The sequence below is a fragment of the Oncorhynchus nerka genome, linkage group LG5, assembly GCF_034236695.1.
Source record: "Oncorhynchus nerka isolate Pitt River linkage group LG5, Oner_Uvic_2.0, whole genome shotgun sequence".
NCBI lineage: Eukaryota > Metazoa > Chordata > Actinopteri > Salmoniformes > Salmonidae > Oncorhynchus > Oncorhynchus nerka.
The window spans coordinates 30304164-30328010 of NC_088400.1; the positions used below are offsets into that span (position 1 = coordinate 30304164).

At 45.1% G+C, this 23847-nt stretch overlaps 1 protein-coding gene across 1 annotated transcript in view; it reads right to left on the minus strand.

Moving 5' to 3' along the window:
• LOC115129327 (collagen alpha-1(XXIII) chain-like) overlaps window positions 1-23223 on the minus strand; it is a 297388-nt gene extending 274165 nt beyond the window's left edge. The window contains exons 1-2 of the mRNA XM_065018177.1: window positions 22607-23223; window positions 19386-19455 (exon numbers count right to left, since the gene is read on the minus strand). Coding sequence (XP_064874249.1) covers window positions 19386-19455; window positions 22607-22903 — 367 coding nt within the window. The 5' untranslated portion in view covers window positions 22904-23223. The remainder of the gene's footprint in view (window positions 1-19385; window positions 19456-22606) is intronic.
• Between the last annotated feature and the right edge of the window lie 624 nt (window positions 23224-23847).

A 23847-nucleotide genomic window follows, 5' to 3' on the forward strand; every position in this document is an offset into this window, starting at 1 on the left:
ATCCCCAGTACCCCAGTATCCCCAGTAACCCCAGTACCCCCACCCCAGTAACCCTAGTATCCCCAGTAACCCCAGTATCCCCACTAACCCCAGTACCCCCACCCCAGTAACCCCAGTACCCCCACCCCAGTAACCCTAGTAACCCTACTATCCCCAGTAACCCCAGTATCCCCAGTAACCCCACCCCAGTAACCCCAGTAACCCCAGTATCCCCAGTGTCCCAAGTAACCCCAGTACCCCCAGTACTCCCAGTACCCCCACCCCAGTATCCCCAGTACTCCCAGTATCCCCAGTATCCCCAGTACCCCCACCCCAGTATCCCCAGTAACCCCAGTAACCTCAGTATCCTCAGTAACCCCAGTATCCCCGGTATCCTCAGTATCCCCAGTACCCCCACCCCAGTACCCCCAGTATCCCCAGTATCCCCAGTATTCTCAGTAACACCAGTATCCCCGGTAACCCCTGTATCCTCAGTATCCCCAGTACCCCCACCCCAGTATCCGCAGTATCCCCAGTACTCCCAGTATCCCTAGTATCCCTATTATCCCCAGTATCCTCAGTGTCCCCAGTACCCCTGTATCCTTAGTATCCCCAGTACGCCCACCCCAGTACCCCCACCCCAGTGTCCCCAGTAACCCCAGTATCCCCAGTACCCCCAGTATCCCCAGTAACCCCTCTATCCTCAGTACCCCCAGTACCCCCACCCCAGTACCCCCACCCCAGTATCCCCAGTAGTACCCCCAGTACCCAGTAACCCCCCCAAGTAACTCCCAGTATCCCCAGTAACCCCAGTATCCCAAGTAACCCCTGTATCCCCAGTACCCCCACCCCAGTACTCCCAGTAACCCCAGTATCCCCAGTACCCCCTGTATCCTCAGTACACCCCAGTATCCCCAGTAACCCCTGTATCCCCAGTATCCCCAGTAACCCCTGTATCCCCAGTACTCCCAGTATCCCCAGTACCCCCTGTATCCTCAGTAACCCCCAGTATCCTCAGTAACTCCCGGTATCCTCAGTAACCCCAGTATCCGCAGTAATCCCAGTATCCCCAGTAACGCCAGTATCCCCAGTAACTCCAGTATCCCCAGTAACCCCATTACTGGTTTGGAACTGTGTTTCTTAGCTAAAGTATGTAACAGTTACAGGTCAGATGTCTATCAGTGACCGGTCAATGTCAAAGTCAGTTCAATTTATTCGTGTTATTAGAATCAGAACTCCCTGGCACTTTAATGTAAAATTCAAACAGCGTGCGTTGAAATGTCAGAGATGTGGACTGTCCTAAAATATCATTATGGACAGGAGGCAAAATAGATATGCATGTGGTCAACAACAACAGCTGTTTTTGTGTGGCCTTCATACCATGCCAGTGCAGCTCAATATACATGACAGTCATTCCAAGACATCACGGGCGGATTGGGTTTCAATCCTTCTCCCAGTCAGTCTCATCTCAAAGCAGTTCATAATGTCCACAAAGTTCCAAAAGACCTCCAACACCTTTTCATTTACACAAATAAAGCATAGACAAAATCTAACTAAAGGGACTGAGCGATTAACCAAACTTTCATTTTTTTAATAACTAATTGACCAATGTCGGTTCAATTGCTTGAATTCCATTCCCTCTGTTTTTGTTCTGTGATCTCAACGCAGACAGTGCAGTTTCTCTAGAGGTAAAGCAGATCAAGCCAGAACTGTGCAATGTAGAATGGAATTGAAGTTTCCAACAGGCCAATATTCCACATAGTTTACGCAGAAAACTGGTAATTAACTACAAAAACTATAATCCATTGCGCTCCGATTTGTCTGGTGTGCGTCTCGTTTACGCTCGCTATGTAAAAGAGACAGAAGAATGCAGGTTGTCAGACAGCATAGGCAGCAGAGATGATGACTTGGAACGAAATAATAAAGTCACTACATTTACAAATTTTTTTATATACACAACTGAAATATTTGATTAAAATCATGTGAATAAATGATGGTGAATAAGTGATAAGCAGTAATGGACAGTCACTACCATCATGGGAACTTGTATTAGTTGTTTTATTCTGTGATGTTACAGCATTCAACCCACATAATGCATAGTGCATTTCATCTTTTTATTTTTAGGACAGTGGAGCCTCTTAAAGAAGAAGTTACAGGTCTGTGAGAGCCAGAAATCTTGCTTGTTTGTAGGTGACCAAATACTTATTTTCCACCATAATTTGCAAATTAATGAATTAAAAATCCTACAATGTGATTTTATGGATTTGTTTTTCTCTCATTTTGTCTGTCATAGTTGAAGTGTACCTATGATGAAAATTACAGGCCTCTCTCATATTTTTAAGTGGGAGAACTTGCACAAGAGAGAGAGGAGACAGGAGAGAGGAGACAGGAGAGAGTAGACAGGAGACAGGAGAGTTGAACCGGGAATCGGGCAGGGGAGTCCTTTCCTTTCTGTGTAATGAAAGAAACTGTGATTCATGTGTTTTCTGTGTGCACCAGGTTAATGCCTTTAATGTCTCTGTTGGAATGTCTGTGTGAGAGGTTGGGGGTGGTTTTTACTGTTGGGATGTTTGTAATGGGGTACAGATATTCAAATAAGGAAAAGGCCAAATGTGTTTTGTTAAATTTTCTTTTTGCTCAAGCGAAGTTGGCTATTTGGCTAACAAGGAGGAACAGGGTCAAAGGTGGGGGGATAACAGACCCTTTACTATTATTTAATGGGATGGTCTCTGCACACCTCAGGGTTGAGTTTGAGTTCTATAGAATGATAAAAAGTGTAGAGATGTTTCAGGAGAAATGGTTTGTATAGCTGGGGAAGATGTTTTGGATATACAGTTGTAGGAGTGGGTATTGTTTTGGGTATTGTGATGTTGTTTTTTATCATGTGGTAGAGGGCAAGGTGAGTATGGTACATATATGCAGTACAGGATATATTTGTGTTTTATTTTTAAGGGGGGGGGGACGTTTCAGTAAAGAAAGACGAAAAGTCTGTCTCTCTCTCTCTCTCTCTCTCTCCCTCTCTCCCTCTCTCCCTCCCTCTCCCTCTCTCCCTGCCTCTCTCTCCCTCTCTCCCTCTCTCCCTCTCTCCCTCCCTCCCTCCACAATGATAACCAGATGCAGATGATGACACAACATTCTAAATAAATAAACAGGTTCTGTCAGAGACACAGGGCATTAGGTTTTATGGGCCCTGGGCAGGGGTCCTAGAACCATAGGGGTGGCATTGGCCAGCATCTCCTCGCCCGTGCCCACCTATTTGTTGACTATGGAGATGTAGATGTAACGTGTGTGTGTGGGTTTGTATTCTCTCCCACCTTGTAAAAGCGCAGCAACCAGCCTCTACTCCGCGTGTGGCCAGAAGAGAGCTCCTGAACTGCGACACTAGGTTAACGAGGCTGGGCTGTGGCACACACACACACACAAACATACATACGCACACACACAAACAAACATGGCTGCGCACACACACACAAACAAACATGCCTGCGCACACATACACGCACACACACACACACACTCTCCACAGCAGAAGCTTTCTAAATGAGGTTGGGCTACGCACCCTTAAAGGTTTAAATCCTATCTAAAGCATGTTCAAGCCTCTAGAACCGGAGACTGGAGGGAAAGACGGAGAGGAGAGACAGAGAGGAGAGACAGAGAGGAGAGACAGAGAGGAGAGACAGAGAACTCTCATCTGTACTAGCGGCCCTGACGGAAACAGAGTTCTTTCATTTCACGGTTCTAAGTCACGGTGTGGTCAACCGCAGCACGCTCATTAACACTTAGAAACACACACTTAACACTATTAACACTCATTGGGCCAGAACTCAGCCCCATAGGCATCCATCCTATTCCTTATGTAGTACACTACTTTTGACCAGGGCACTGCTTTTGACCAGGGCACTGCAGTGCACTACGTAGGGAATAGGGTGCCATTTGGGATGCAGACCTGTCATCTCTCATAGCTCACTCTCTGACGTAGCTTTGGCAGATCCTCAACCTCATAATCAAGAGAGACAGAAGAATGGTTGTAGAACATAACTGTAATTATGTTATGTCCTCATCATCAACTTGTATGAGCGTATGAAGTCATCTCAGTTCATTGGCAGACAGTGTTGTTTACAGTGTTGACAGCTGAACAACAGCGGCTGAATGATAGATGTCTTTCTCAGGGTAAATGGCAAAATACTTATGTTAGTTTGACCTCCTGGGTTGTTCCTGTAGCAGTCCAAGATTTGGGGATTGAAGAACTAGGCGGATGTGGGCTAAAACTCTGTGCCTGAACATTTGGCTACATTTCCATATACATGTCAAATTCCCTAACCGTTCTCTGTCCCCTGTCACTTTGTCCGCCTGACATTGACTGACTGTGTGAGGGAGAGAGTACTACTCTAGGGAAAGAGCTTGTGGGTTGGACGCACCTGCAGGGGACCACTTTTAACGTGGGACGTAAATCATACTCTACATCCTGACTGTGTTTATACAGGGTGTGCAATAGCCATCTCAGTCCCCTCCCCTCACTATTAGCGAACTTTGTGCTAACGTATACACAACATTAACAGATTGCCCGACTATAGATCCCTAGGACCTCCGTGATAACAGGCTAGTAAAGCTCTGGGATACAGTCAAACATTCCCTACTTGAAAACATATAGAGTCAAAGAAGAGAGAGAGAGAGAGAGAGAGAGAGAGAGAGAGAGAGAGAGAGAGAGAGAGAGAGAGAGAGGGCTGGAACCCTGGACTTACAAACCATGAAGAATTCAGACACTCACATCTGGAGGGAGTGACTGGTGTTGATACCCAGGTGCTGAATGTCCTATTAATCATTAGAGACACACACACACACCTTAGGAGTGAGTGATGTTGATACCCAGGTGCTGAATGTCCTACTAATCATTAGAGACACACACACACCTTAGGAGTGAGTGGTGTTGATACCCAGGTGCTGAATGTCCTACTAATCATTAGAGACACACACACACCTTAGGAGTGAGTGGTGTTGATACCCAGGTGCTGAATGTCCTACTAATCATTAGAGACACACACACACCTTAGGAGTGAGTGGTGTTGATACCCAGGTGCTGAATGTCCTACTAATCATTAGAGACACACACACACACCTTAGGAGTGAGTGATGTTGATACCCAGGTGCTGAATGTCCTACTAATCATTAGAGACACACACACACCTTAGGAGTGAGTGGTGTTGATACCCAGGTGCTGAATGTCCTACTAATCATTAGAGACACACACACACCTTAGGAGTGAGTGGTGTTGATACCCAGGTGCTGAATGTCCTACTAATCATTAGAGACACACACACACACACCTTAGGAGTGAGTGGTGTTGATACCCAGGTGCTGAATGTCCTACTAATCATTAGAGACACACACACACACCTTAGGAGTGAGTGGTGTTGATACCCAGGTGCTGAATGTCCTAATAACCACCATTAAATACCTTATGGAGTGAGTGGTGTTGATACCCAGGTGCTGAATGTCCTAATAACCACCATTAGATACCTTATGGAGTGAGTGGTGTTGATACCCAGGTGCTGAATGTCCTAATAACCACCATTAGATACCTTATGGCGTGAGTGGTGTTGATACCCAGGTGCTGAATGTCCTAATAACCACCATTAGATACCTTATGGAGTGAGTGGTGTTGAGTGTTTGAGAGCCAGGCAGCATAATGACCGACTTTCAGACTGACAGGGATCAGTGATGCTGAGGGCCATTCAAAGAGTTCAGCTCCAGATTTAAAAGCTTTTACAACCTCTCATTTGGGAGGTGGTGGGAGAATGACGTGTCTACAGAGAAGGGTTTTAATACTAACCAGGGCTTGTTGGGGCTGTGAAGTGGTCAGGGTCACTGCAGAGAGGTGGAAACTGTTATTCTATCACAAGGGCATCATTAAATATCACATCTGGGAGCAAGTGTGTGTGTGCATGTGTGTGTGTGTGTGTGTGTGTGCATCTGTGTATGTGCGTGTGTGTGCATCTGTGTATGTGTGTGTGTGTGTGTGTGTGTGTGTGTGTGTGTGTGTGTGTGTGTGTGTGTGTGTGTGTGTGTGTGCGTGTGTATGCGGTAGCCCTCCTTTATATATTTCTTGGCAAGCTCCTGTCGTATGATTTGGATATGAAAAATGACTCTCTTTTCACCATCTTCCTCACTCTAACTCTCAGCATCTCGGTCACAGGGAGGGATACTTCGCATGGTTATACGTCGGAGGGGCAAGGAAGAAGACATAGGAAAATAGTGATGTGCACGGTTATTTGAATATCCGAATGGACTTTGGTATTCAAATACATGTGAGTATTCATTTTCTGCGCAAAAACATTTTGCCCCTTCAAAATACGAGTTCACCCTTGTAACATCTTTCTAGTAATCTACTATCTATTAAGTCATCTATTAATGCCAAGATTAAGATATATTTCTCCATTTCTATTTCATGTTTAAGATGATAAGATAGTCACAACAATTATAGTGTTTACTGACCTATTAATGAACATCTGTAACTGTAAATGATAGCGAACTGATATTTCCTAGCCACCTAGTTAACCAGTGGTTATCTGAGCATTGTAGACTGTGTCATTTCAGAATGAGGGGTACTGTAGCTCTGCTCGTGTTGCTATTCTGTCTGTTGAGGGCATGGGCTCAGGAGGAGGGGAGAGGGGTGTGGTCAGAGAATGACATCATTCAACAGAGTGACAACGAAGAGGTAGAGAGCAGGGTGAGATATTCAGATTAAGAGCTTAAAGATCTGAGGCTACAGAGATGACCTACAAATGACTGGCCAGGTCATCACACACCTGCAGTCCACTCCCGCCCCCACGTATTCACACCCCTAACATTTAGGGAGCTCTAGGCCTGTACTCACAAAGTGTCTCGGAGTAGCTGATCTAGGATGACTGATTAGGTCCCCCTTATCCATGTACATTAGCTAACTTGCAAACTTTAGCTAGGGTGGGGTTTAGGGTTAGGTGTTAAGGTTAAGGTTAGAGTTAAAAAGGGTTAGCTAACATTCTACCTAGTTGCTATGTAGTTGTAATTAGCTAAAATGTAGTAAGTAGTTGAAAAGTTGTTAATTAGCTAAAATGTCAAAGTTGTCTGCATTGAGACTCTAACTTGCAACCTTTGGGTTGCTAGAAGTTAATGTTATACACCCATCCACACCGACCAATCACCCTACTTTTGTTTTTGCCTTAAGTAACCATCTGTCTTATGTAACCATATCAAACGTAAAATATCATACACGTTTGTCCCGGATTTACATGTACTATGTTACATCTAGTCTATGAGACGAGGCTATGTAACTATATATGGAACCATATATCATGTTGTACAAGATGTGCAACCACAGGGTTTTCATGACACAAGCTCACAGGTCTCTCCATTCTATCCTATCAAGGGACCATACCCTGTCATCCTGATTCTGTGCCACAGTGCACAAAATTATTCTACAAATGTCCAATATTTTTAACACTCTCACATATGCAGACCTAAAACTCATCAGTATTGACAATCAGATATATTCTTTCATGGACATAAACAATGATTTTTGGGGTTCTTATCAACATTTTAGAAGTTGAATAGTATGTAGTAAACTTTTGAATTCCACTAGATGACAGTAATGAGCTGCAATTCATCCTGGAGTCTTTAATTTATTGTATTTTACCTTTATATAACTTGACAAGTCAGTTCTTATTTACAACGACGGCCTACCCCGGCCAAACCCGGACAATGTTGGGCCAATTGTCCGCCGCCCTTTGGGACTCCCAATCACTGCCGGATGTGATACAGCCTGAATTCTATTGGAACCCTGTTGGTACTTACAGCTTTAAAATGGCAGATGATAAGTAGGAGTGACACACACACACACACACACACACTGCATTAAAAAGAGAGGCAGTCAGACTATTCTATCACTATGTTTTCTTTATGTTTATATTGCATTTTACCCACCCGCCCACTTTCCGTCAAATTCTTGCTTCCTCCATTCCTCGTCTCTCTTTCAAAGCATCGGAGGAGGAGGCCTGAGGGGAGGAACCTTGAACCCCCCCAATGTGCTTTGAGAAGGAGGTGAGGAATGAAGGAAACAACCCCTAGCGCCTACTCGCTAGACACTTGTGGAGATCTGAGAGGATTAGACACGTGGAAGCAATACGGCCAAAACTCCACCAAGACTATCAGAGGGTAATGTGCAGCTCTCACCATGTCACCACCCATCAATCCCTCTCAGACTAGGGTTTGTGTCTGGACAGGGCCTGGGTATCACGGCTACTCACTCACTCACACTCCTTGCTTCCTCTATCCTTGTTTTCTTCATTCCTCACCTCCTTCTCAAAGCACATTGGGGGAGAGGATTGAAGGTTCCTCCCCTTGGGCCTCCTCCTCCGATGTGCTTTGAAAGGCGAGGAATGGAGGAAACAAGGACAGAGGAAGCAAAGATTTGACGGGAAGTGTGTGTGTGTGTGGGTGGTCAATAAACACACATTTTTGTGACTATCTTAAATCAAAAATAGAAATTGGGAAATATAAATGTATCCTGACATATTTTATCATCTTAAACATGAAATATAAATGGAGAAATATAAATTTATCTTGGCATTAATAGATGACTTAATAGATAGTAGATTAATATAATGATGTTAGAAGGGAGAACTTTTATTTTGAAGGGACAGGAATTGTTGGCTGTGCATTTGGCCAATGACAGGCCCACATTCAACCCCATCGAAATATCAAGTGTTTTACTTTTATTTGAGCAAAAAAAGCTAACTAAATGCTTGCTCTTCAACCGATCGCTGCCTGCACCTGCCCGCCCGTCCAGCATCACCACTCTGGAAGGTTCTGACTTAGAATATGTGGACAACTACAAATACCTAGGTGTCTGGCTAGACTGTAAACTCTCCTTCCAGACTCACATTAAGCATCTCCAATCCAAAATTAAATCTAGAATCGGCTTCCTATTTCGCAACAAAGTGTCACGCCTTGACCATAGAGAGCCCTCGGTTCTCTATGGTGTTTAGATCAGAGCGTGACTAGGGGGGTGTTCTAGTCATCGATTTTCTATGTGGCTGGGATGTATGGTTCCCAATTAGAGGCAGCTGGTAATCGTTGCCTCTAATTGGGGATCATATTTAGGAAGCCCTTTCTCCCACCTGCTGTAGCACCACTGATGTCACGTTTCGTTGTTTGTTTATGGTTTTGTTTGGAAGTTTCGCTTTATTAAAAGATGTGGAACTTTAATCACGCTGCGCCTTGGTCCGTCTCTCATGCCGACCATGACACAAAGCATCCTTCACTCATGCTGCCAAACATACCCTCGTAAAACTGACCATCCTGCCGATCCTCGACTTCGGCAATGTCATTTACAAAAAAGCCCCCAACACTCCACTCAACAAATTGGATGCAGTCTATCACAGTGACATCTGTTTTGTCACCAAAGCCCCATATACTACCCACCACTGCAACCTGTATGCTCTCGTTGGCTGGCACTCGCATCATACTAATCGCCAAACTCACTGGCTCCAGGTCATCTACAAGTCTATGCTAGGTAAAGCCCCACCTTATCTCATCTCACCGGTCACCATAGCAGCACCCACCGGTAGCAGGTATATCTCACTGGTCACCCACAGAGCCAATTCTTCCTTTGGCCGCCTTTCCTTCCAGTCCTCTGCTGCCAATGACTGGAATGAACTGCAAAAATCACTGAAGCTGGAGACTCAAATCTCCCTCACTAGCTTTAAGCATCAGCTATCAGAGCAGCTCACAGATCACTGCACCTGTACATAGCCAATCTGTAAATAGCCCATCCAACTACCTCATCACCATAATGTATTTATTTATTTATCTTGCTCCTTTGCACCCCGGTATCTCTACTTGCACATTCATCTTCTGCACATCTACCATTCCAGTGTTTAATTGCTATTGTCACGACTTCTCCCGAAGTCGATGCCTCTCCTTGTTCGGGCGGTGCTCGGCGATCGACGTCACCGGTCTTCTAGCCATCATTGATCTATGTTTCATTGATCATTGATCTAACCCTCTGTTCCCCTCATGTCCTTGTCAGAGATGGTTTATTGTTATGTTCATGTTTTATGGATTGGTGTGCGACGGGATCTTGCAGCCACATTTATTTTATTATGGACTTTGGTTTTGGAGTTTGTGTTTTGAGTTATTAAAATACTCCATTTATACCAAGATGAATTCTCCTGCACTTGACTTCCCTGCCACCTACATGCACAACGTGACAGAATCTCTGACCCCAATATGAAGTCAGCAGGAGAAAATACCCCGAACATGGAGGAACGCGTCCAGGAGCATACGGAGAAGCTTTACCATCTGGGCGTCGTGATATAGCAAAGCACAGATTGAGCTGGGTGAGCAATTACGCAAGTACTTTCCCGAAACAGACGACACAAACAACTGGATTCGTTATCCCTTTCATGCCCTGCCTCCAGTTCACTTACCAATATCTGAACAAGAGAGACTCATAGAAATTGCAACAAGTGGTTCTGTGAAAATGTAATTTAATCAGAAGCCACTGACAGATTGTTACTATAGTATTATTTGTGCCCTGGTTCTATAAGAGCTTTTTGTTACTTCTCACGAGCCGCGTTGTGACAAAAACACACTCATTCTTATGTTTAATAAATGTATAGTATAGTGTGTGTGTGGCAGGTTTACAATGATGGCAAAATACAACATTTGAGAGTACAACATTTGAGACTGACTGGGTTTCGTGCAGTATTACATACTGTACTATGGACTCCTCTGTGAGCTGGGCTGAGACTGACTGGGTTTAGTGCAGTAATACATACTGTACTGTGGACTCCTCTGTGAGCTGGGCTGAGACTGACTGGGTTTCGTGCAGTAATAGATACTGTACTGTGGACTCCTCTGTGAGCTGGGCTGAGACTGACTGGGTTTCGTGCAGTAATACATACTGTACTATGGACTCCTCTGTGAGCTGGGCTGAGACTGACTGGGTTTCGTGCAGTAATACATACTGTACTATGGACTCCTCTGTGAGCTTGACTGAGACTGACTGGGTTTAGTGCAGTAATACATACTGTACTGTGGACTCCTCTGTGAGCTGGGCTGGGACTGACTGGGTTTAGTGCAGTAATACATACTGTACTATGGACTCCTCTGTGAGCTGGGCTGAGACTGACTGGGTTTCGTGCAGTAATACATACTGTACTATGGACTCCTCTGTGAGCTGGGCTGAGACTGACTGGGTTTAGTGCAGTAATACATACTGTACTATGGACTCCTCTGTGAGCTGGGCTGAGACTGACTGGGTTTAGTGCAGTAATAGATACTGTACTGTGGACTCCTCTGTGAGCTGGGCTGAGACTGACTGGGTTTCGTGCAGTAATACATACTGTACTGTGGACTCCTCTGTGAGCTGGGCTGAGACTGACTGGGTTTCGTGCAGTAATACATACTGTACTGTGGACTCCTCTGTGAGCTGGTCTGAGACTGACTGGGTTTAGTGCAGTAATACATACTGTACTGTGGACTCCTCTGTGAGCTGGGCTGAGACCGACTGTTTTAGTGCAGTAATACATACTGTTCTGTGGACTCCACTGTGAGCTGGGCTGAGACCGACTGTTTTAGTGCAGTAATACATACTGTTCTGTGGACTCCACTGTGAGCTGGGCTGAGACCGACTGTGTTTAGTGCAGTAATACATACTGTTCTGTGGACTCCACTGTGAGCTGGGCTGAGACCGACTGTGTTTAGTGCAGTAATAAGGGCACTGTGAGAAATATCCTATATTTCCAAACTACTAGGAATAAAGGAAGAAAGTCAGCATACGCTATGCTGCTCCAGATGGTGGTACAGGTATATCAAAACATATGGGACCTGCAATATACTGTACGTTGGCTTACCTTCTGTAGCCATTGCTAGAGTAATCAGAAATCATGAAGAAGAGGGGAGAACGGAGGGAAATAAGAGCATGTTGGAGAATGATGTCATGTTTATTATCCACTCTCTACATTATGGTAGGTTCAGAGCGTGAGATAACCTTGTAAAGACATCTCAGTCATCGATCTACCTCGCATCTCCACTTCCTCTCTACCTCATGTCTCCACTTCCTCTTGGAGAGATGCTTATAAAAACAAAATAAAGCATAGAAATAGTGCACATAGAACATATCTACTTGGTGTCAAAGAGAATTCAATTAGAATTTGGTCAGCTCGCCCACAAAGCTGCAATATACTGGACCTTTAAGTCAAACATACGTTTGTGTTGCTGTTGCTGCATGGGACTCTGTGGAATGAGATCTTCACGGTCTCTGTGGAAGGAGATCTTCACGGTCTCTGTGGAAGGAGATCTTCACGGTCTCTGTGGAAGGAGATCTTCACGGTCTCTGTGGAAGGAGATCTTCACGGTCTCTGTGGAAGGAGATCTTCACGGTCTCTGTGGAAGGAGATCTTCACGGTCTCTGTGGAAGGAGATCTTCACGGTCTCTGTGGAAGGAGATCTTCACGGTCTCTGTGGAAGGAGATCTTCGCGGTCTCTGTGGAAGGAGATCTTCGCGGTCTCTGTGGAAGGAGATCTTCACGGTCTCTGTGGAAGGAGAACTTCACGGTCTCTGTGGAAGGAGAACTTCACGGTCTCTGTGGAAGGAGATCTTCACGGTCTCTGTGGAAGGAGAATTTCACGGTCTCTGTGGAAGGAGATCTTCACTGTCTTTTCCTGACCGTTTACGGCCAGACATCGAAGGTAAATACCAATATAAGCCAGTTGTTTAAAGTGGAACTGACAGCGTTTTAACTACTTTGCAGATATGAAGCAAACAGACAACTGTAATATCAGTTAAAAATATCAAATTCCCAGTTTACGCTTCAAAACCAACTTTATAAGAGGTTTTAAAAATAGGTTCTATTTGACTCAAACTTCCATGACGTACAGTAAAGAATTGTTGGCAGAATACAGTAAGTAGATGGATGCAGTTCAATGCATGATAGATAATATTCTCCAGTACATTTATTGGTAGTCATAAAAGTGTTGTCATATTCTTCCTGGGGGTGTAAACGAACAGATTTTAATAAGATTTAATGTTGCTAAAACCCTGTCATTTCCACTTTGAATATGAACACATGCACACACATAATGTCTCAATTTCCAAGACCTATCCCATTCATTTTCCCTTTATCAATCCAATCCCAGCAGTTAATCATTTACAGGATTCAACGGATTACAGCCAATATCACCACATGACAACCAATATCACCACTTTACCACATGACAACCAATATCACTACTTTACCACATGACAACCAATATCACCACTTTACCACATGACAACCAATATCACCACTTTACCACATTACAGCCAATATCACCACTTTACCACATGACAGCCAATATCACCACTTTACCACATTACAGCCAATATCACCACTTTACCACATTACAGCCAATATCACCACTTTACCACATTACAGCCAATATCACCACTTTACCACATTACAGCCAATATCACCACTTTACCACATTACAGCCAATATTACCACTTTACAGCCAATATTACCACTTTACCACATTACAGCCAATATTACCACTTTACCACATTACAGCCAATATCACCACTTTACAGCCAATATCACCACTTTACAGCCAATATCACCACTTTACCACATGACAACCAATATCACCACTTTACCACATGACAACCAATATCACCACTTTACCACATGACAACCAATATCACTACTTTACCACATGACAACCAATATCACCACTTTACCATATTACAGCCAATATCACCACTTTACCACATTACAGCCAATATCACCACATGACAACCAATATCACCACTTTACCACATGACAACCAATATCACCACTTTACCACATGACAACCAATATCACCACTTTACCACATGACAACCAATATCACCACTTTACCACATGACAGCCAATGTCACCACTTTACAGCCAATATCACCACTTTACCACATTACAGCCAATATCACCACTTTACCACATTACAGCCAATATCACCACTTTACAGCCAATATCACCATTTTACAGCCAATATTACCACTTTAGTCCCATTCTGGAGTGTTTTCTAACAGCCAGGATTAGCATGTGCAGAACTGTGCGTGTGTGTGTGTGTGCAGCTCTATCCTCAGCCTCGCATATGTGTGTGTCACACTAACCATGGGCTGTGTGTGCTGTGTAGTGGCACGGTTAGAGGTCCCAAGCCTGTTCTATTCATTCTATTTCTATGGGCATGAGAGGGTTCTCTCTCCTGGGGTCCCGTGGTCCTCCTTGGGCTGCACTGTGGCCTGCCTGCATCCAGCTGTTTATTTTTCAAAGGGAAGAATGTGCGAGTCAGCCCAGCTCTAAACAGGGTGGTTTTACAAAGCTAACTTTAATAAGATGGCCGATGAGAGACAAGGAGGTAAAAGGGCCCGAGTGTGGTGTCTGTGTGTATGTGTGTCTGTGTATGCGCATATACCACCCAGGGTTCCGTGAAGCCCCCATCACACATACACAAACATGTATTTTCACCCCACCTGGCAGAGAAGGACGTCAGTCACCCCCTCACCCCTTATCCCTCTGGTCTCTCTGCCCCCCCCCCTTCCCGGTTGACATGTACTGTATGTATATTTGGGTGGGTGCCCCCAACCTATGTACCACGGCTGTTAAAAGGGCTTTCATTTTTGTGGGTGCCCCTAACCTATATACCACGCAGTGGCGGATTTAGGTATAGGCGACATGGGCAGCCGCCCAGGGGCGCTCGCACGGAATGGTGACATTCGATCGGTTTTCTATCGCTCATTTGCACGTCACGTCAATGATATCATGTCACCGTGTGGGACTGTGGGTCAATTAACCTTGTCGGAGTGGGCGCCCTGATTCTAGTTTGTGAGCTTGGCAGGCTACTGCCTGGGAAGGTCTCCCACTCAGAAGTACGAGATGGAGAGGGGGGCGGGGGTAGGTTGACCTCAGGTCTCCCCACTGAAAGCCTGAGGTAGGGGGAGCGAGGGAATCTATCAAATAGCGCACCCATAACTTTGTACAGTACATATGCAATTAGTAAAATCAGCCACACTACGAAATGCTACCAAATAAATAAAGCACTGAAGGGGGTGTTCGCCCAGGGAGCCATACAAGCTAGAACTGCCACTGATACCACGGCTGTTAAAATGGCTTCCATGCAAAATACAGAGATGTCCCCTTCACTCTGCTACAGGCGACACATGGCTTTCATAAAGTGCAAAAGTGTGTTGTGTGTGTTGGGTGCATGGATAGTGTTAATTGCAAACACCTGAACATCTTAAACTGAAAGACTGAGTGACATGCTTGGCTTGAGCCTTATAGCTCCTAGGCTGACACTGTAGCTGAGTATAACAGTGTCATGGTCCTGCCTTCACTGCAGTGACATGTGTTCTGTCTAGACTTCTGGCCCCCCACATTGCATGACAAGGCATTTATATTTATTTGCAGACACACTCACACTTACACCCAGAGTGACTACAGTCAGTACCATAGATCCACGTTCAAATAATGATACTAAAACAACTATTAAACCTTCATTATTAATTGGTAAGGCACAATTAATTAAATGTTATACCTACAGGAGCCCATAGGTGGCGGTGGAGCAGACTGCTGAGGGCTAAGCTCCTTGGTGAAGAGATAGCTGCAGAGACAGAATTACCTCACACACACAGAGAAATGACTCAGTGTGTGCTGTGGTCGGAGAGAGTGTTAGGTTTCCGGTGGCGAGTGTGGGTGCTGAAGTGAGAGGGGCTCGACTTACAGAGCCGTGCAGAGATTGTTTCAGCCCCTCAAAGGACCCGGGACCGACAGACAGACTCACTGACTCACACACATACAGGGGGTTCTGATGTACACACACACACATATACGCTGGTACGGAAACACGCACGCACGCAAGCACACACACTGCATGCACACAATCATAGACACACACACACAGGTACACAATCACACACACACACAGTCTGCAAGCATGCATACACACAGTGACATATACTAATCAAATATAGTACACAGTATGGTATCTGTGTGGGAACAGCAGCCAGGACCCACCACATCAAGGATGGAGGGAGATGCCTTCAAAACCGGCCACTAGGAGCAACGGTGAGCACTATTACCATCAAGTAGGCTTGCGGTTTGCTAAGGCGTTGTGGATGGGGATGGAGGGCGGGCGAAAGCCGCAAGCTCCGGCTCTGAGGATTGCAGGTCCTATTCCAGTGCTAGACACTAGTTAAATGTTTTGGTTTTGACCCTATCCCAAACCTTAACCCTTAAATGAATTCATGCCTAAACGTAACCGACAAACGTTGAATACTGAAGTCAGACCATGAGAACATATTAAGAAAGCAGAGGACTCAACAAACCCCATGCTCATTGGCTGACATCCATCTGAAATATACACATCAGCTGGCCAATTAACTTAACCCTGGACAAAGACGGGCTAATTGTTAAGAGATGGTAAAAATGTGGTTAAGGGCTTTTTGGTTACATTTAAGACACTCACATTTTGGCTAAGAATGTACAAACACTGCTTTAGGGCTAAATAGAGAAAAAAATGAAGATCTACAAATAGATTCAGAATATATTCCGAAACCAGAGCAACCATGGTGAAACCACATTGATTACACAGTCATTTTGTATAATTAACTATAGAATAAAACCAAACATCTGAAATAATACAATAGCAACCTAATTACATGAAAATCATGAGTAATCACATTACTTTTACAAGACCAGGTTACTATAACACTCTATTCTACGATCATTGAGATGATGTACATAGGAAGTAAAACAGTAGGACTTTCTGCTTTGCCTCTCCTAATTGAGTACATACTGAACAGGCCTCCAACAACCAGCAGAGAGAAACAACAGTATGCAGCAGAGCCACCCGTGGACCTGGGAATGTTTTTGAAGGTGCTCCAGAAATGACGGCATGTGAATGCTTTCACCTGTTCTGGAACCTCTGCCCTTCCCACTGGGTCAGTAGAAACCAGGCTGGCGACAGAGGAGACAAGAGCCATCCAACTACAGAAAGCAGCAAGAAAACCGCCCTGCACGCACGCGCACACACACACACACACCCTTATGTTTTACTCTTCCTCAAAGCCAGAGGTTTTCTCAGTCATGGTGAATTAGGATCCCGTTCTGTACTTCACAAGTTCAGAGGAAAAGCTCTCGTGTCAACGATTAGATAAGTAACAATAACAACTTCAAGGGAACAGTCAGTCATGTTCACACATTATCAAACTGGGTCCTACAGTAGAGGAAACATGCATGGCAAATACTGAAACTTGAATTTCCCCCAAAAAGGGGAACTTCCAGGATTACTCATCAGTTACGATTAGAGAAATACATGAATAGCCGACGACTGGTCGTGTGTCTGTGTTTAATAATAATAATAATCTGACGGTGCCTATGTGTTTGTCTGTATCTCACAGACTATCAGGCCATGTAATATACACCACAAACATGGCCAAACATGGCATATCGATGGAACGTCTATTAATGTGAGTAGGCCTGGCACTGAGCAACCCTGGCCTGGCCATCCCAGAGACATTAGGGGGGTATTTATCACACACTCTCCCTCTGAGCCCCTCTCCCTAACCCTGTCCCAGTCTGGTCCCTCTGAGCCTCTCTCCCTAACCCTGTCCCAGTCTGGTCCCTCCGAGCCCCTCTCCCTAACCCTGTCCCAGTCTGGTCCCTCTGAGCCCCTCTCCCTAACCCTGTCCCAGTCTGGTCCCTCTGAGCCTCTCTCCCTAACCCTGTCCCAGTCTGGTCCCTCTGAGCCTCTCTCCCTAACCCTGTCCCAGTCTGGTCCCTCCGAGCCCCTCTCCCTAACCCTGTCCCAGTCTGGTCCTTCTGAGCCCCTCTCCCTAACCCTGTCCCAGTCTGGTCCCTTTGAGCCCCTCTCCCTAACCCTGTCCCAGTCTGGTCCCTCCGAGCCCCTCTCCCTAACCCTGTCCCAGTCTGGTCCCTCTTAGATTCAGAGATATCTATCTAATAGAACTCAAAGGGTTTTCTTTAACGGACGCTTCTCTAATGTCAAACATGTAAAGTGTGGTGTACCGCAGGGCAGCTCTCTAGGCCCTCTACTCTTTTTTATTTTTACCAATGACCTGCAGCTGGCATTAAACAAAGCCTGTGTGTCCATGTATGCTGATGATTCAACAATATATGCATCAGCAACCACAGTTAAATGAAGTCACTGAAACGCTTAAGAAAGAGTTGCAATTTTGGAATGCGTGGTCAGTAATAAACTGGTTTGAATATGACTAAAACTAAGAGCAGTTTACCTTAGATTGTAAACTGTCATGGTCAAAACATATAGCTTCAATGGTTGAGGGGGATCGGTCTGTCTGTAATAAAGATATGCTCTGCTTTTTTGACACCACATTCCAAAAAGCAAGTCCTGCAGGTTCTAGTTTTGTCTTATCTTGATTGTTGTCCAGTTGTGCGGTCGAGTGCTGCAAGGAAAGACCTAGTTAAGCTGCAGCTGGTCCAGAACAGAGGCATGTCTTGCTCTTCATTGTAATCAGACGGCTGATATAAATACTATACATGCCAGTCTCTCTTGGCTAAGAGTTGAGGAGAGACTGACTGCATCACTTTTTATAAGAAACATTAATGTGTTGAAAATCCCAAATAGTTTGCAGAGTCAACGTACACATGGCTCTGACACACACACTTATCCCACCAGACATGCCACCAGGGGTCTTTTCACAGTCTCCAAATCCAGAAGAAATTCCAGAAAGTTTACAATATTATATAGAGCCATTATTGCATGGAACTCCGTACCATCTCATATTACTCAAAAGAACAGCAAAACTGGTTTCAAAAAACAGATAAAGCAACACCTCACGGCACAACGCCTTTCCCCTATTTGACCTAGAGAGTTTGTGGGTATATATTGGTATTGATATCTACGCTACGTGTACCTTTTTGCATTTATATTTTAATTGATGTAGTTCTGTCCTGTTCTTCTCTATTCATGTTCTGTATTATGTCATGTTTTGTGTGGACCCCAGGAAGAGTAGCTGCTGCTTTTGCAACAGGTAATTAGGATCCTAATCAAATGCCTACAGGCTTAACTACACCAATCCTTTACACTGAATACACACCTCCGGGAAACTTGATGTTGTCAACCACTGTCAAAATCACCTGGTGGTAGAGAGAGCTCAACGCTCTCTTCTGGATTCCTTCTACACATAGCCAACCCAGCATTAACCGACACTAGTGTAAAACGGTCCAGCATGTGTGTGAGTGCATGTCTGTGTGAGTGTGTTTGAATACATGCGACGTTCATGTGACGTTCATGTGTTGCGTGCATAGAGGCTTTGTTGAACATGATCTAACCACGAGCCAATAGGAGAGAAGAAAGAGACATACCTGGTGGGCAGGAACACTCTTGTGGGATGTCTCTCGCCATGCGCAGCTTGGGCATCACTTCACTCAGTCTCTGGAGAGAGAGAGAGAGAGAGAAGGACAGACAGAGAGAAACAGAAAGAGAGAGTGAGGTTCTGAAACAATGCAAACTTTATGTAGAAACATTCATATATCAGACTTATAGGGGAAAGTGAAGCCCAGGATTGAGGATTACTGCACATTCCATTTGGTTTGACTTAAGCCAGTTGATAGTTCTCCCTCACTCTCCATTTGGCAAATCTGACCCTAATTCTATCCTCCTGATTCCTGCTTACAAGCAAAAACTAAAGCAGGAAGCACCAGTGACTCGGGTCAATAAAAAGTGGCCAGATGAAGCAGATGCTAAACTACAGGACTGTTTTGCTAGCACAGACTGGAATATGTTCCGGGATTTCTCCGGTTGCATTGAGGAGTACACCACATCCGTCACCGGCTTCATCAATAAGTGCATCGATGACGTCATACCCACAGTGACCGTACGTACATACCCCAACCAGAAGCCATGGATTACAGGCAACATCCGCACTGAGCTAAAGGGTAGAGCTGCCGGTTTCAAGGAGCGGAACTCTAGCTTATAAGAAATCTCGCTACGCCCTCCGACGAACCATCAAACAGGCAAAGTTTCAATGCAAGACTAAGATTGAATCGTATTACACCGGCTCCGATGCTCGTTGGATGTGGCAGGGCTTGCAAACTATTCCAGACTACAAAGGGAAGCACAGCCGCGAGCTGCCCAGTGACACGAGCCTACCAGACGAGCTAAATCATTTCTATGCTCGCGTCGAGGCAAGTAACACTGAAACATGCATGAGAGCATCAGCTGTCCTGGGTGACAGTATGATCACACTCTCTGTAGCCGATTTGAGTAAGACCTTTAAACAGGTCAACATTCACAAGACCACAGGGCAAAATGTATTACCAGGATGTGTACTCCGAGCATGCGCTGACCAACTGGCAAGTGTCTTCACTGACATTTTCAACCTGTCCCTGACTGTAATACCAACATGTTTCAAGCAGTCCACCACAGTCCCTGTGCCCAAGAACACTAAGGTAACCTGCCTAAATGATTACCGACCCTTGGCACTCATGTCTGTAGCAATGAAGTGCTTTGAAAGGCTGGTCATGGCTCACATCAACACCATTATCCCAGAAACCCAAGACCCACTCCAATTCGCATACTCCCCCAACAGATCCACAGATGACGCAATCTCAATCGCACTCCACACTGCCCTTTCCCACCTGGACAAAAGGAACACCTACGTGAGAAAGCTATTAGTTTACTACAGCTCAGCGTTCAACACCATAGCGCACTCAAATCTCATCACTAAGCTAAGGACCCTGGGACTAGACACCTCCCTCAGCAACTAGATCCTGGACTTCCTGACGGGCCGCCCCCAAGTGGTAAGGGTAGGTAACAACACATCTGCCATGCTGAACCTCGACACGGGGGCCCCTCAGGGGTGCGTGCTCAGTCCCCTCCTGTACTCCCTGTTCACCCATGACTGCATGGCCAGGCATGACTCCAACACAATCATCAAGTTTTCTGATGACACAACAGTAGTAGGCCTGATCCCCTACAACAATGAGACAGCCTATAGGGAGGAGGTCAGAGACCTGGTCGTGTGGTGCCAGGACAACAATCTCTCCCTCAACGTGATCAAGACAAAGGAGATGATTGTGGACTACAGGAAAAGGAGGACCGAGCACTCCCCCATTCTCATCAATGGGGCTCTAGAGGAGCAGGTTGAGAGCTTCAAGTTCCTTGGTGTCCACATCACCAACAAACGATCATGGTCCAAACACACTAAGACAGTTGTGAAAAGGGCACAACAAAGCCTATTCCCCCTCAGGAGACTGAAAAGTTTTGGCATGGGTCCCCAGATCCTCAAAAGGTTCTACAGCTGCACCATCGAGCGCATTGTGACTGGTTGCATCACTGCCTGGTATGGCAACTGCTCAGCCTCCGACCACAAGGCACTACAGAGGGTAATGCGTATGGCTCAGTACATCACTGGGGCCAAGCTTCCTCCCATCCAGGATCTCTATACCAGGCGGTGTCAGACGAAGGCCCTAAAAATTGTCAAAGACTTCAACCGCCCTAGTTATAGACTGTTCTCTCTGCTACCGCACGGCAAGAGGTACAAGAGCACCAAGTCTAGGTCCCAAGCCCCCAAGCCATAAGACTCATGAACAGCTAATCAAAGGGCTACCCAGACTATTAGCATTGCCTCCCTCTTTTATGCTGCTGCAACTCCTGTTTATTATCTATGCATAGTCACTTTAACTCTACCTACAGTTACATATTACCTCAATTACCTAGACTAACCGGTGCCCCAGGCACAATGACTCTGTACCAGTACCCCCTGTATATAGCCTCACTGTTGGTATATTACTGCTGCTATTTTATTTTCTATTTTTTACTTATCATTTTTTTTACTTAACACTTATTTTTCTTAAAACTGCATTGTTGGTTAAGGGCTTGTAAGTAAGAATTTCACTGTATTCGGCGCATGTGACAAATAAAAATGTATTTTATTTGATTAGTTTACAAGAAGACCAAATAAAGCCACCGCTATTCAATGTGCAACCCTAGTGAATAATGTGGCACATAATATGTGGACAAATCATGTTATGACTTAAGAAAGAGCATGAATCTCTTTAGGCATCTATCATTGTATAACACCTTGGTAATATGTATATATAATCAAATAAAGTATAAAGTTAAGGTAATTACATAATGATACTTTTAACAGTTCAGGTAAGTAATGGATGTAATATTTAAAACATCACCAGGTTTTCAATTACCTGTCCTTATTCAGTTATCAAGAGGCAACTTTTTGAGAGATCTATCTAACAGCTTTTTCCAAAGAGATGTGGTGAAAAAGACTACTGTCATAGCACACAGACAGGCAGTAGGTATCTGCAAGCTTTACACCAGTTATCTTTCATCAGGCAATAACTGACAGAAGGAATCCATCACATAGCAGCGCCTTGATCAATACAGTCCGTCGTCTGAGGAATCGATTTCAGTCATGTTGCTGTCATTGCGCGCAACATTACGCACCGCATTTGGAAAAACTGTATGGATACAAGCAGGAAACTCATGAATAAAAATCAATAGGAATACACTTTGATATGTTCACTGTTACATTTTAAATGTCCCCAAACAACGGTGTGTAGCCTACCTCTTGCAGTAGCGTCTCGATAGTTCTCCTCGGCGTCGGTATTACAGTCCCATCCTCGCGCATGAAGGCGCTCTCCGGCGGGTTGAACACTGTGTTTTTCTCCATCTCTAGCGCATGCAGTCGGTTCTCCAGTTGGTAAGTCTTTAAGCTCATGAGCAGGCACACGGCTATGGAGCTCACGGACAACATGAAACACACCACCGTAGGGAACCCCACCAGACAGCGCATGAGAAGGGACCTGGGCACGCATGGACGGAGCGCTGCCTTGCTCTCCCGGTTATCCACTGTTGAATCCATAACTTTAACTCCCAGTTAGAAAACAAATGCTATTGGGGAATTTATCAATATGCGCATTTAGTAACTGAACTCTGTCAAACGTTGTAGTGTACTGCTGCTGCACATTCAACTCACCCTAACACTGCACCTGGTTCAAAGCGGTGTTAGCCGAAATTAGCCTTGGAACAACAGCCTGAAATGTTAAGCGTGTTTCGCGTGGCTTGCATATGGCAGATCCAGATGGTAGCAATCTGGATTCAGACCAGAGAAGTTGCGTCCTCGATCCCAGGTCTTTCGTTCCTCTGCTAGAGTGGATAGATGAGATGGGCAATTAGGCAACAGTCATATTCGGCTAGTTGAGATGCGCCCGCCCTGTGGACCACGTGGGGATGCAGTCTACAGAGGAAGATAATAAACTCAGCAAAAAAAGAAACGTCCCTTTTTCAGTACCCTGTCTATCAAAGATAATTCGTAAAAATCCAAATAACTTCACATATCTTCATTGTAAAGGGTTTAAACACTGTTTCCCATGCTTGTTCAATAAACAATTAATGAACATCCCCCTTGTGGAATGTTGTTAAAGACAGTAACAGATTATAGATGGTAGGCAATTAAGGTCACAGTTATGAAAACTTAGGACACTAAAGAGGCATTTCTACTGACTCTGAAAAACACCAAAAAAAGATGCCCAGGGTCCCTGCTCATCTGCGTGAATGTGTCTTAGGCATGCTGCAAGGATGCATGAGGACTGCAGATGTGGCCAGGGCAATACATTGCAATGTACGTACTGTGAGACACCTAAGACAGCGCTACAGGGAGACAGGACTGACAGCTGATCACCCTCACAGTGGCAGACCACATGTAACAACACCTGCACAGGGTCGGTACATCTGAACATCACACCTGCGGGACAGGGACAGGATGGCAACTACAACTGCCCAAGTTACACCAGGAACGCACATTCC